Source organism: Hemitrygon akajei, unplaced genomic scaffold, assembly GCF_048418815.1.
Source record: "Hemitrygon akajei unplaced genomic scaffold, sHemAka1.3 Scf000058, whole genome shotgun sequence".
NCBI classification, from domain to species: Eukaryota; Metazoa; Chordata; class Chondrichthyes; order Myliobatiformes; family Dasyatidae; genus Hemitrygon; species Hemitrygon akajei.
In genome coordinates this window covers 4,165,090-4,177,092 of record NW_027331944.1, presented here as the reverse complement: position 1 = coordinate 4,177,092, position 12,003 = coordinate 4,165,090, and the positions used below count along the sequence as shown (strand labels likewise).

The window sequence follows — 12,003 nt, the reverse complement described above, 5'->3', positions numbered from 1 at the left end:
CAGGATGAAGGGGGATGGGGGAGAGAGATCCCGCAGGAGGAAGGGGGAGAGAGGAGGGAAATCCCGCAGCAGTAAGGGGGATGGGGGAGAGTGATCCCGCAGCAGGAAGTGGGATGGGGGAGAGAGATCCCGCAGCAGGAAGTGGGATGGGGGAGGGAGATCCCGCAGGAGAAAAGGGGATGGGGGAGAGAGATCCCGCAGGAGGAAGGGGGATGGTACAGAGAGATTCCGCAGGAGGAAGGGGGACAGGGCAGAGAGATTCCGCAGGAGGAAGGGGGACGGGGGAAGAGAGATCCCGCAGGATGAAGGGGGAGAGGGGAGAGAGATTCCGCAGGAGGAAGGCGGACGTGGGAGAGAGATCCCGCAGGAGGAAGGCGGACGTGGGAGAGAGATCCCGCAGGAGGAAGACGGACGGGGGAGAGAGATCCCGCAGGAGGAAGGCGGACTGGGTAGAGAGATCCCGCAGGAGGAAGGGGGATGGGGGAGAGAGATCCCGCAGCAGGAAGGGGGATGGGGGAGAGAGATCCCGCAGGGGGAAGGGGGATGGGGGAGAGAGATCCCGCAGGGGGAAGGGGGATGGGGCAGAGAGATCCCGCAGGAGGAAGGGGGATGGGGGAGGGAGATCCCGCAGGAGGAAGGGGGATGGGGGAGAGAGATCCCGCAGGAGGAAGGGGGATGGGGGAGAGAGATCCCGCAGGAGGAAGGGGGATGGGGGAGAGAGATCCCGCAGGAGGAAGGGGGATGGGGATCAGAGATCCCACTGGGGGAAGGGGGATTCAGGAGAGGGATCCCTCAGGTGGAAGGGGGATTGTGGAGAGAGATCCCACAGGAGGAAGGGGGATGGGGATGAGAGATCCCACAGGAGGAAGGGGGATGGGGAATAGAGATCCCACGGGAGGAAGGGGAATGCTGAGGAGAGATCCAACAGCAGGAAGGGGGACTGGGAACAGAGAGCCCAGAGGATGAATGGGGGATGGGAAACTGAGATCCCACAGGAGGATTGCTGCCCGTGCCACGTGCTAGTGAGGCTAGAAATAATGCAGCTAAATACGTGGATGAGGGGATGGTGCATGAGGGAGGGGTTCATGTTTCTGGACAATTGGGCTTTCTTCCAGGGGAGGTGGGACCAGTTCGAATTGGGCAGTTTGCACCTGAACTGGAGGGGGACTAACATCCTTGCCGGTAGGTTAGCAAGTTCTGCTCCGGGGGTTTTAAACAAGGTTGCAGGGGGAGGGGGCAGAGTGTTAGAGCAGATAGTGATGTGGAGGGGGATAATGGTCATGCGAGGACTGCCTGTATAGACAGATATCAATGGTTTGTACGTGAGAGAAATGTTCTCAGGTGCATCTATTTCAATGCAAGGAGTATTGTAGGTAAGGCAGATGAGTTTAGGGCGTGGATTGGCACATGATGATTTTGACATTATTGGTATTAGTAAGAATTGGTTTGCAGGAGGGACAGGACTGGCAGCTTCATGTTCCGAGGTTACGTTGTTTCAGACGTGATAGAGGGGGTGGGATGAAAGGGGGAGGAGTGGCATTACTAGTCAGGGAGAATCTCACAGCCATGCGTAGACGGGACTGTCCGGAGGGCTCGTCTACAGAGGCCGTATGGGTGGAGCTGAGGAACGGGAAAGGAGTGACCACACGAATAGGGTATTATTATATACGGCCCAATAGTCAGAGAGAATCGCGGGAGCAAATCTGTAGAGAGTTAGCACACCAATGTAAGAAACAGAACGTTGTAATCGTAGGGGATTTTAACTTCCAACATATTGACCTGGACTCCCACTCTGTGAAAGGGTTAGATGGCGTGGAGTTTGTCAAATGTGTTCAGGAAAGTTTTCTAAATCTATATATTGAGGTACCAACGAGAGAGTGGGCAGTACCTGATCTCCTATTAGGGAACCAGACAGGTCAGGTGACAGAAATATGTGTAAGCGAACATTTTGGGTCCAGTGACCATAATGTCATTAGTTTCAAGATAATTATGGATAAGGATAGGACTGGTCCACCAGTTAAGGTTCTGAATTGGAGAAGGGCCAATTTTGTGGAAATGAGAGAGGATCTGGGAAGAGTGGATTGGGATAAGTTGTTTTCTGGCAATGATGTATTCAGTAAGTGGAGTTACTGAACTGCGCTTACATCCGGAGTTTGCATGTTCCTGCCAGGATTAAAGGCAAAGTTAACAGGGATAGGGAACCTTGTTGCTCAAGGGATATTGGCGATCTGGTTAAGTAGGTGTTTAGCAGGTACAGGCAACAAGAAACAAATGAGATACTTGAAGAGTATAGAGAATGTAAGGGAATACTAAAGAAGGAAATCAGGAAGGCAAAAAGAAGACATGAGGTTGTGTTGGCAGATAATGTGAAGGTAAACCCGAAGGGTTTCTACGAGTATATTAAGAGTAAAAGGATAGTAAAGGACAAAATTGGTCCCCTAGAAGATCAGAGTGATTGTCTACGTGGTCTATGTGTGGAGCATCACCAGATGGGGAAGGTCTTAAACCGTTTTTTTTTGCGTCAGTGTCTACTCAGGAAACTGGCATAGCGGATATGGAATTAAAGGAAACAAACAGGAGTGTCATGGAACGCGGCCAGTGAGTGAGTGGGCCAGTGAAGAACTGGAAATTTGAGGCTTTGACTCGAGAGATTCTGGCAGTTTTGGCAATTGGACTGTGCAAATCAAGACAACCAAAATTTGAATAGCTCAGACTCAGCAGAAAGCAGCTGATTGACCAAGCAGTTTGAAAAGCTCAAACAAATAAATAGAGGGGTAGCTCAAGCTGAGCAGCCTGTGGAAAGCGGCCAGTGAGTGAGTGGAGATTTGAGGCTTTGACAGGTCTTTACAATGCCTCCTGAGATGGTGATTTGCCTCTCCTGTGAGATGTGGCAGTCTTGAGGGAACTCCCCTCTCCCGCAGAGTCACATCTGCCAGAAGTGCTTGCGGCCGGGCGATCTGGAAGACCCTGTGAGGAATCTGGAGTAGCAGCGGGATGACCTTCGACGCATAAGGGAGAATGAGACAGTCATAGATGAGAGCTACAGGGAGGTAGTCACACCTAGGCAGCCGGAAGCAGGTCGTTGGGTGACAGTCCGAGGGGGGAAAGCGAAGTTGAGTGGACAGGTAGTGCAGAGCACCCCTGTAGCCATTCCCCTGAATAATAAGTTTACCGTCCTGGATGCTGTTGGTGAGGACGACCGACCAGGTGTGAGCCACGGTGTCAGGGCCTCTGTCACTGAGTCTGACCCTGTGGTGCAGAAGGGTGGGACGGAGAGGAGGAGAGCTGTCGTCATTGGAGACTCTATAGTCAGGGGAGCAGAGAGGAGATTTTGTAGACGTGAGAAGGAAACCCGCATGGTTTGTTGCCTCCCGGTTCCCAGGGTCCGGGATGTGTCTGACCGGGTACATGACATTCTGGTACGAGAGGGAAAGCAACCAGAAGTCGTGATACATATTGGTACCAACGACATAGGCAGGAAGAGCGATGAGGTCCTGAAGTGTGAGTTTCGGGAACTGGCAGAAGGCTGAAGAACAGGACCTCAAGGGTGGTGTTCTCAGGATTACTGCCAGTGCTACGTGATAGTGATGGTAAGAATTGGATGAGTTGAATATGTGGCTGAGGAGCTGCTGCAAGGGGCAGGGTTTTAGATTTTTGGACCATTGGGATCTCTTCTGTGGAAGGTGGGACCTGTACAGATTGGATGGGTTGCACCTGAACTCAAGGGGGAGCAATATCCTTGTTGGTAGGTTTGCTAGCATGGTTCTGGAGGGTTTAAACTAATTTGTAAGGGGGATGGGACCCTGAGCGATAGAGCAGTGAAAGAAGTGCATGGAGTAAAGCCAGATCTGACACATAGAGAGGCTTTGAGGAAAGAGCAGCAGAATAAAGGGTATAAAGGCAATAAGGTAGAAGGGCTAAAGTGCGTGTACTTCAATGCAAGAAGCATCAGGAACAAAGGTGAAGAACTGAGAGCTTGGATACATACATGGAATTATGATGTAGTGGCCATTACAGAGACTTGGCTGGCACCAGGACAGGAATGGATTCTCAATATTCCTGGATGTAAGTGCTTTCAAAGGGATAGAGAGGGGGGAAAAGGGGAGGACGGGTGGCATTACTGATCAGGGATACTATTACAGCCACAGAAAGAGTGGGTAATGTAGCAGGATCCTCTTTTGAGTCAGTATGGGTGGAAGCCAGGAGCAGGAAGGGAGCAATTACTCTACCGGGGGTATTCTATAGGCCCCCTGGTTGCAGCAGAGATACCGAGGAGCAGATTGGGAGGCAGATTTTGGAAAGGTGCAAAAATAACAGGGTTGTTATCATGGGTGACTTTAACTTCCCTAATATTGATTGGCACTTGATTAGTTCCAAGGGTTTAGATGGGGCAGAGTTTGTTAAGTGTGTCCAGGATGGATTCCTGTCTCAGTATTTTGACAGGCCGACGAGGGGGAATGCCATACCAGATCTAGTATTAGGTAACAAACCGGGTCAGGTCATAGATCTTTCAGTGGGTGAGCATCTGGGGGACAGTGACCACCGTTCCCTGGCCTTTAACATTATCATGAAAAAGGATAGAATCAGTGAGGACAGGAATATTTTTAATTGGGGAAGGGGAAATTATGAGGCGATAAGACTAGAACATGCGGGTGTGAATTGGGATGATGTTTTTGCAGGGAAATGTACTATGGACATGTGGTCGATGTTTAAGGATCTCTTGTAGGATGTTAGGGATAAATTTGTCCCGGTGAGGAAGATAAAGAATGGTAGGATGAAGGAACCATGGGTGACAAGTGAAGTGGAAAATCTAGTCAGGTGGAAGAAGGCAGCATACACGAGGTTTAGGAAGCAAGGATCAGATGGGTCTATTGAGGAATATAGGGTAGCAAGAAAGGAGCTTAAGAAGGGGCTGCGACGAGCAAGAAGGGGGCATGAGAAGGCCTTGGCGAATAGGGTAAAGGAAAACCCCAAGGCATTCTTCAAATATGTGAGGAACAATAGGATGACAGGAATGATGGTAGGACCGATTAGAGATAAAAGTGGGAAGATGTGCCTGGAGGCTGTGGAAGTGAGCGAGGTCCTCAGTGAATACTTCTCCTCGGCATTCATCAATGAGAGGGAACTTGATGACGGTGAGGACAATATGAGCGAGGTTGATGTTCTGGAGCATGTTGATATTAAGGGAGGGGAGGTGTTGGAGTTGTTAGGACGGATAAGTCCCCGGGGCCTGTCGGAATATTCCCCAGGCTGCTCCGCGAGGCAAGGGAAGAGATTGCTGAAGCTCTGGCTAGGATTTTTATGTTCTCGTTGTCCACGGGAATGGTACGGGAGGATTGGAGGGAGGCGAATGCTGTCACCTTGTTCAAAAAAGGTAGTAGGGATAGTCCGGGTAATTATAGGGCAGTGAGCCTTACATCTGTGGTGGGAAAGCTGTTGGAAAAAAATTCTTAGTGATAGGATTTATTGGCATTTAGAGTATCACGGTCTGATCAGGAACAGTCAGCATGGATTTGTGAAGGGCAGATCGTGCCTAACAAGCCTGATAGAGTTCTTTGAGGAGGTGGCCAGGCCTATAGATGAGGGTAGTGCACTGGATGTGATCTACAAGAATTTTAGTAAGGCATTTGACAAGGTTCCACACGATAGGCTTACTCAGAAAGTCAGAAGGTATTGGATCCAGGGAAGTTTGGCCAGGTGGATTAAGAATTGTCTTGCCTGCAGAAGGCAGATGGTCATGGTGAAGGTAGAACATTCAGATTGGAGGGTTGTGACTAGTGGTGTCCCGTAAGGTTCTGTTCTGGGACCTCTATCTTTTGTCATTTTTATTAACGACCTGGATGTGGGTGTAGAAGGGTGGGTTGGCAAGTTTGCAGACGACACAAAGGTTGCTGGTGTTGTAGACAGTGTAGAGGATTGTCGACGATTGCAGAGAGACATTGATAGGATGCAGAAGTGGGCTGAGAAGTGGCAGATGGAATTCAACCTGGAGAAGTGTGAGGTGGTATTCTTCGGAAGGACAAACTCCAAGGCAAAGTACAAAGTAAATAGCAATTTAGTTGGTAGTGTGGAGGAGCAGAGGGAGCAGGGGATACATGTCCACAGATCCCTGAAAGTTGCCTCACAGGTAGATAGGGTAGTTAAGAAAGCTTATGGGGTGTTAGCTTTCATAAGTCAAGGGATAGAGTTTAAGAGACGCGATGTAATGATGTAGCTCTATAAAACTCTAGTTAGGCCACACTTGGAGTACTGTGTCCAGTTCTGGTCACCACACTATAGGAAGGATATGGAAGCATTGGAAAGGGTACACAGGAAATTTACCAGGATTCTGCCTGGTTTAGAGAGTATGGATTATGATCAGAGATGAAGGGAACTAGGGCTTTACTCTTTGGAAAGAAGGAGGATGAGAGGAGACATGATAGAGGTGTACAAGCTATTAAGAGGAATAGACAGAATGGACAGCCAGCGCCTCTTCCCCAGGGCACCACTACTCAGTACAAGAGGACATGGCTTTAAGGTAAGAAGAGGGGGATATTAGAGGGAGGTTTTTAACTCAGAGAGTGGTTTCTGCGTGAAATGCACTGCCTGAGTCAGTGGTGGAGGCAGATACACTAGTGAAGTTTAAAAGACAACTAGACAGGCATATGGAGGAATTTAAGGTGGGGGGTTATATGGCAGGCAGGGTTTGAGGGTCGGCACAACATTGTGGGCCGAAGGGCCTGTAATGTGCTGTACTATTCTATGTTTTATGGAATATATAGAGATTAAAGAGGAGGAGGTGCTTACTGCCTTACAGCAAATAAAGGTAAATAAATCCCCCAGGCCTGACATGATATTTTCTCGGACCTTGAGAGAGACTAGTGTAGAAATTGCAGGGGTCCTGGCAGAAATATTTAAAATGTAGCTCGCCACAATTGCGGTGCCGGCGGATTGGAGGGTAGCTCATGTTGTTCCGTTGTTTGAAAAAGGCTCCAAAGTGCACCAGGTAATTACAGGCCAGTGAGCCTGACATCGGTATTAGGTAAATTATTGGAAGGTGTTCTGAGAGATCGGATATACAAGGATTTGGACAACCAAGGGCTGATTAAAGATAGTCAGCACGGCTTTGTTCGTGGCAGATCGTGTTTAATGAATCCTATAGTGTTTTTCGAGGAGGTTACCAAGAATGCACATGAAGGAAAGGCTGTGGATGTTGTCTACATGAACTTTAGTAAGGCTTTTGACAAGGTCCCATATGGGAGGTTAGTTCAGAAGGTTCAGAAGTAGGTATCCATGGAGAGTTTGTAGATTGGAATCGAAATTGGCTGTGTGTGAGAAGACAGAGAGTGGTAGTGGATCATTGCTTCTCAGATTGGAGGCCAGTGACTAGTGGTGTGTCTCAGGGATCTGTGCTGGGACCATTGTTGTTTGTTGTCTATATCAATGATCTAGATGATAGTGTGATAAATTAGATCAACAAGTTTGCTGATGACACTAAGATTGGAGGCGTTGTGGACAGCGAGGAAGGCTTTCAAAGCTTGCAGAGGGATCTGGACCAACTGGCAACATGGGCCAGAAAATGGCAGATGGAATTTAATGCAGACAAGTGTGAGGTGTTCCATTTTGTAAGGACAAATCAAGATAGGACATACAGAGTAAATGGTAGGGCACTGAGGAGTGCGCAGGAAGATAGGGATCTGGGAGTTCAGATACATAATTCCCTGAAAGTGGCCTCACAGGGAGACAGGGTTGTAAAGAAGGCTTTTGGCATCCTGGCATTCATAAATCAAAGTTGAGTATAGGAGTTGGAATGTTATGGTGAGGTTGTATAAGACATTGGTGAGGCCAAATTTGGAGTATTGTGTGCAGTTCTGGTCACTGAACTATAGGACGGATATCAGTAAGACTGAAAGTGAGCGGAAAAGATCTGCGAGGATGTTGCCGGCTCTTCAGGAGTTGAGTTACAAGGAAAGATTGAACAAGTTAGGACTTTATTCCTTGGAGCGCAGAAGAATGAGGGGAGATTTGATAGAAGTTTACACAATTACGAGGGGTATAGACAGGGTAGATGCGAATGGGCTCTTTCCACACGGATTAGGAGAGATAAATTACAAAGAGACTTTGCTTCGGGGTGAAAGGGGAAAGGTTTAGGGGGAACGTCCTCACTCAGAGAGTTGTGAGAGTGTGGAACGAGCTGCCACCTGTTGTGGAAAATGCGGACACACTCTTAAGTTTAATAATAAATCTGATAGATGCATGGATGGGAGAGGTCTGGAGGGTAATGGACTGGGTGCAGGTCTATGGAACTAGTGGAATAAAGTTTTGGCACAGAGCAGATGGGCCGAATGGCTTGTTTTCTGTGCTGTAGTGTTCTATGATTTTACAATTCTCTGAAGGAATATGGGGAGGTCAGTTCCCACAGGAAGAAGGGGGATGGGGAAGTGAGATCCCACAGGAGGAAGGGGGATGGGGGAGAGAGATCCCACAGGAGGAAGGGGGTTGGGGAAGAGAGATCCCATAGGAGGAAGGGGGATGGGGAAGAGAGATCCCACAGGAGGAAGGGGGATGGCGAAGAGAGATCCCACAGGAAGAAGGGGGATGGGGTAGAGAGATCCGACAGGAGGGAGGGGGATGGGGGATGGGGAAAAGAGATCTGACAGGAGGAAGTGGGGATGGGGAAGAGAGATCCCACAGGAGGAAGGGGGATGAGAAGGGATACCACTGGAGGGAAGGGAATGGGAAGAGATAACCTACAGGAGGAAGGGGAATGTGGAAGAGAGATCCCACGGGAAGAAGGGGGATGTGGTAGAGAGATCCCACAGGTGGAAGGGGGATAGGGAAGAGTGATTCCACAGGAGGAAGGGGGATGGGGAAGAGAGATCCGAAAGGAGGAAGGGGAATGGGGAGGAGAGATCCAACAGGAGGGAGGGGGATGGGGAAGTGAGATCCCACAGGATGAAGGGGGTTTGCAAAGAGAGATCCCATAGGCGGATGGGGGATGGTTAAGAGAGATCCCACGGGAAGAAGTGGAATGGGGAAGAGAAAACACACAGGAGGAAGGAGAATGGAGAAGAAAGATTCCGCAGGAAGGGGGGTGGGGAAAAGAGATTCCACTGGAGGATGAGCAAAGTGTAATAGAGAGCCCACAGGAGGAATGTGGATGGGGACGAGATCCCTAAGAATCGAAGGGGGATTGGGATAAGAGGTCCCACAGGAGGATTCCAAGAGTAAACGGTAATCCTACAAGACGAGAGGATGCAGAAAATTTTTGTACGTGTGTGTTGGGTCTGAACAGAGTCCCAGAGGAGATGCGGCCTCGCTCTCAGTGTATCTGGTAGTGAGCAAAGTCACACACTATCAAGGCCGGGGAGGACAATCTCACAATGGTATTTCTTTCCTTCTCACTGGGACAGTCTGCTCACGGTCTCTTGTCCCTCACCGGGAAGGGGGTGTGAATCTCTGACCCACCTGCTGCAGTCAGTGTCGGTCTGGGTGTCAGTAACAGTGAGAAGGAACATTGTCAATGGACGTGTCACAGGCAGCAGGAAACACGACCATTCCTGTAATTTACTACCATTAAACCAATGGTCGTTGTTCACTGATCTGATGAAGTCTCCAACATCCCTTCACAAGGAACCACAGAACCCTCCTGTCCTTGGGGAATTACTGACCGATCCCCTGGGCATTAGTCACAGTTCATCACAATCTGATTTATCACAGTTTAACCTAAATCCCTTTACATTGAAACAACACAAAGGAACAGTTTCACAGTTCAGAGTGAGAGATAAATCAAGTTACCTCAACTCCTGGCACTTTGGCAGCCCGGGTCCCAGCCGCTGGATTCCTTCACACTGAATGTGGCAGTTCTCCAGGTTGAGGTGTTTTATTGAATCACAGAGTCCGATGACATGAAACAGGACCGCGCAGTCAATCGGGGTCAGTATTATTCCACTGAATGAAAGTGTTTCCACAGATCCCAGTGTTTCCTGAGCCAGTCTACGATTCTGAGACTCAAACAGGTAGTGCAATGTGTTCAAGAGGCTCCTTTTACCAGCTTCACTCTCTGTGTTTCCACTCTGACGTTTAACCTCCTCCCTCACCCAGTCAATCACCCGGCAGGTTGTTTCATTTGGAAATGGGCCCAGAAACTCCACCTGGCCCAGAGCTGTCATTGGGGAGGACAGACCAGCAACAAAACGGAGAAATACCTCAAATTTTCCATCTGTCGTGTTGTGGGCATCAGTGAGGAATTTCAGGATTTCCCCGGGATGTATAGTCAGGAATTGTGCGACTGCAGCTACAAACTCTTGGATGGTGAGGTGTGGGAATGTGTACACCACGCTCTGGGCAGAATCCTCTCTCTCCAAAAGCTCCATCAGGAACCCGGACAGGAACGGGGAAGGCTGCAGATTGTACTTGATCAAATCTCCATCTGTAAACACAATTTTGTTCTCGGACACTCCTCTGAAGGCCATTTGACCAACCCTGAGTAACACATCACGGGGTCTCTCAATATCACGGCCGTGGTTTTTCAGGATGTTGTAAATATAGTAGGAATACAGTTGGGTGATAGTCTTGGGAACTTGCTGTGGGTCCCTGTCTTTTTTTGTGAAGAAGGGGCCCAGTGTCAGAGCGAGGATCCAGCAGTAGGAGGGGTTGTAGCTCATGGTGTACAGGATCTCGTTCTCCTTCACATAATTGAAAATAGCTTCCGCCACCGTCTGATCTTCAAAATGTTTGTTGAAATATTCCTTCCGTTCCTCATCAACAAATCCCAGGATTTCAGCCCGGACACTGATCTCCGCCTTTTCCAATAAATGTAACGCAGTGGGACGAGTGGTCAACAGCACTGAACACCCTGGGAGCAGCTTGCCCTGGATTAAACTGTACACAATGTCAGACACTTCACACCACCACTCGGGATCTGGGCACTGGTGCTTGGGTTCTGTATCTCTCCGACTGTCCGCAAAATCGATTTTTTGTTTGAATTCATCCAAACCATCAAATATAAACAGCAGTTTCTCTGGGTTCTTCCAGACCTCTTTCAGGATATTCCCAAAGTAAGGATATTGATCCAGAATCAGTTCCCTCAGGTTTATTCGACAGTTAATGGTGTTCAAATCTCGGAATTTGAAACTGAAGACAAACTGGAATTGTTGGTATATTTTCCCCATGGCCCAGTCATAAACAATCTTCTGTACCATCGTTGTTTTCCCGATCCCCGGATTTCCGGCCACTGCTGCTGAACTCACAGATTTGGATTTACTCCGGGAAAAGCTGCTCTGGAATAACTGATCAGTACGGATTTTTTCCAGCTGACTGCGGAGTTGTTTCTCTCTATAATCCTCATGGTCTCTGCCTCTTGCCAGCAGCTCATGTTCCACCAGTGTCCGATCTCGAACAGTAGAAATGACCGTGAGCTCAGCGTATCGATCAGCCAGCTGGAAAAACTTCACCTTCTCCGTCATCAGGATCGTGTTCACTCTCAGTTTTTCAGTTTGTGCCCGCAGAGTCTCCTTGTGTTTCTGTTGAACATCTTCCATGGGAACAGAGAACATATTCAAAACGTTAAATGGCTCATCTGACAAAGAACTTTATAACGGTATTTCAACATTCAGTGTTTGAGATTAGGACAGAATGTAAAATTCTGTTCGCAGACACGGAATTGACAGCAATGGATGTCCCTGAAAATGTCCAATCCTCATTTTCTGGTTCTAGTTATTTGTGAAGGTGAACATTCCCCTGATTGCACTTTCTGAGGAAGCTTAAACAAGCATCACTCCCCACTAACATCTTAACTACATTCTACAGAGGCGTGGTTGAGAGTGTGCTGACCTTTTGCATCACAACCTGGTACTCCAGCTGCAGTGCTGCCGACAAAAAAGCCTTGTAGAGGGTGGTTAGGGGAGCAGAGAAGGTTATTGGGGTTTCCCTACCTTCTGTCCAAGACCTCTTTCTGAGTCGATGTCTCCAGAAGACACGGTACATCATTAAAAACCCCTCACACCCTCTGCATGAACTGTT

General features: G+C 48.7%; 1 protein-coding gene across 1 annotated transcript in view; it reads right to left on the bottom strand.

The window, feature by feature from the left end:
• LOC140721622 (NACHT, LRR and PYD domains-containing protein 3-like) overlaps nucleotides 1–12,003 on the bottom strand; it is a 1,017,925-nt gene that overhangs the window by 308,709 nt on the left and 697,213 nt on the right. Inside the window, exon 9 of the mRNA XM_073036433.1 lies at nucleotides 9,778–11,515. Within this exon, the coding sequence (XP_072892534.1) occupies nucleotides 9,778–11,515 (1,738 nt within the window). The remainder of the gene's footprint in view (nucleotides 1–9,777; nucleotides 11,516–12,003) is intronic.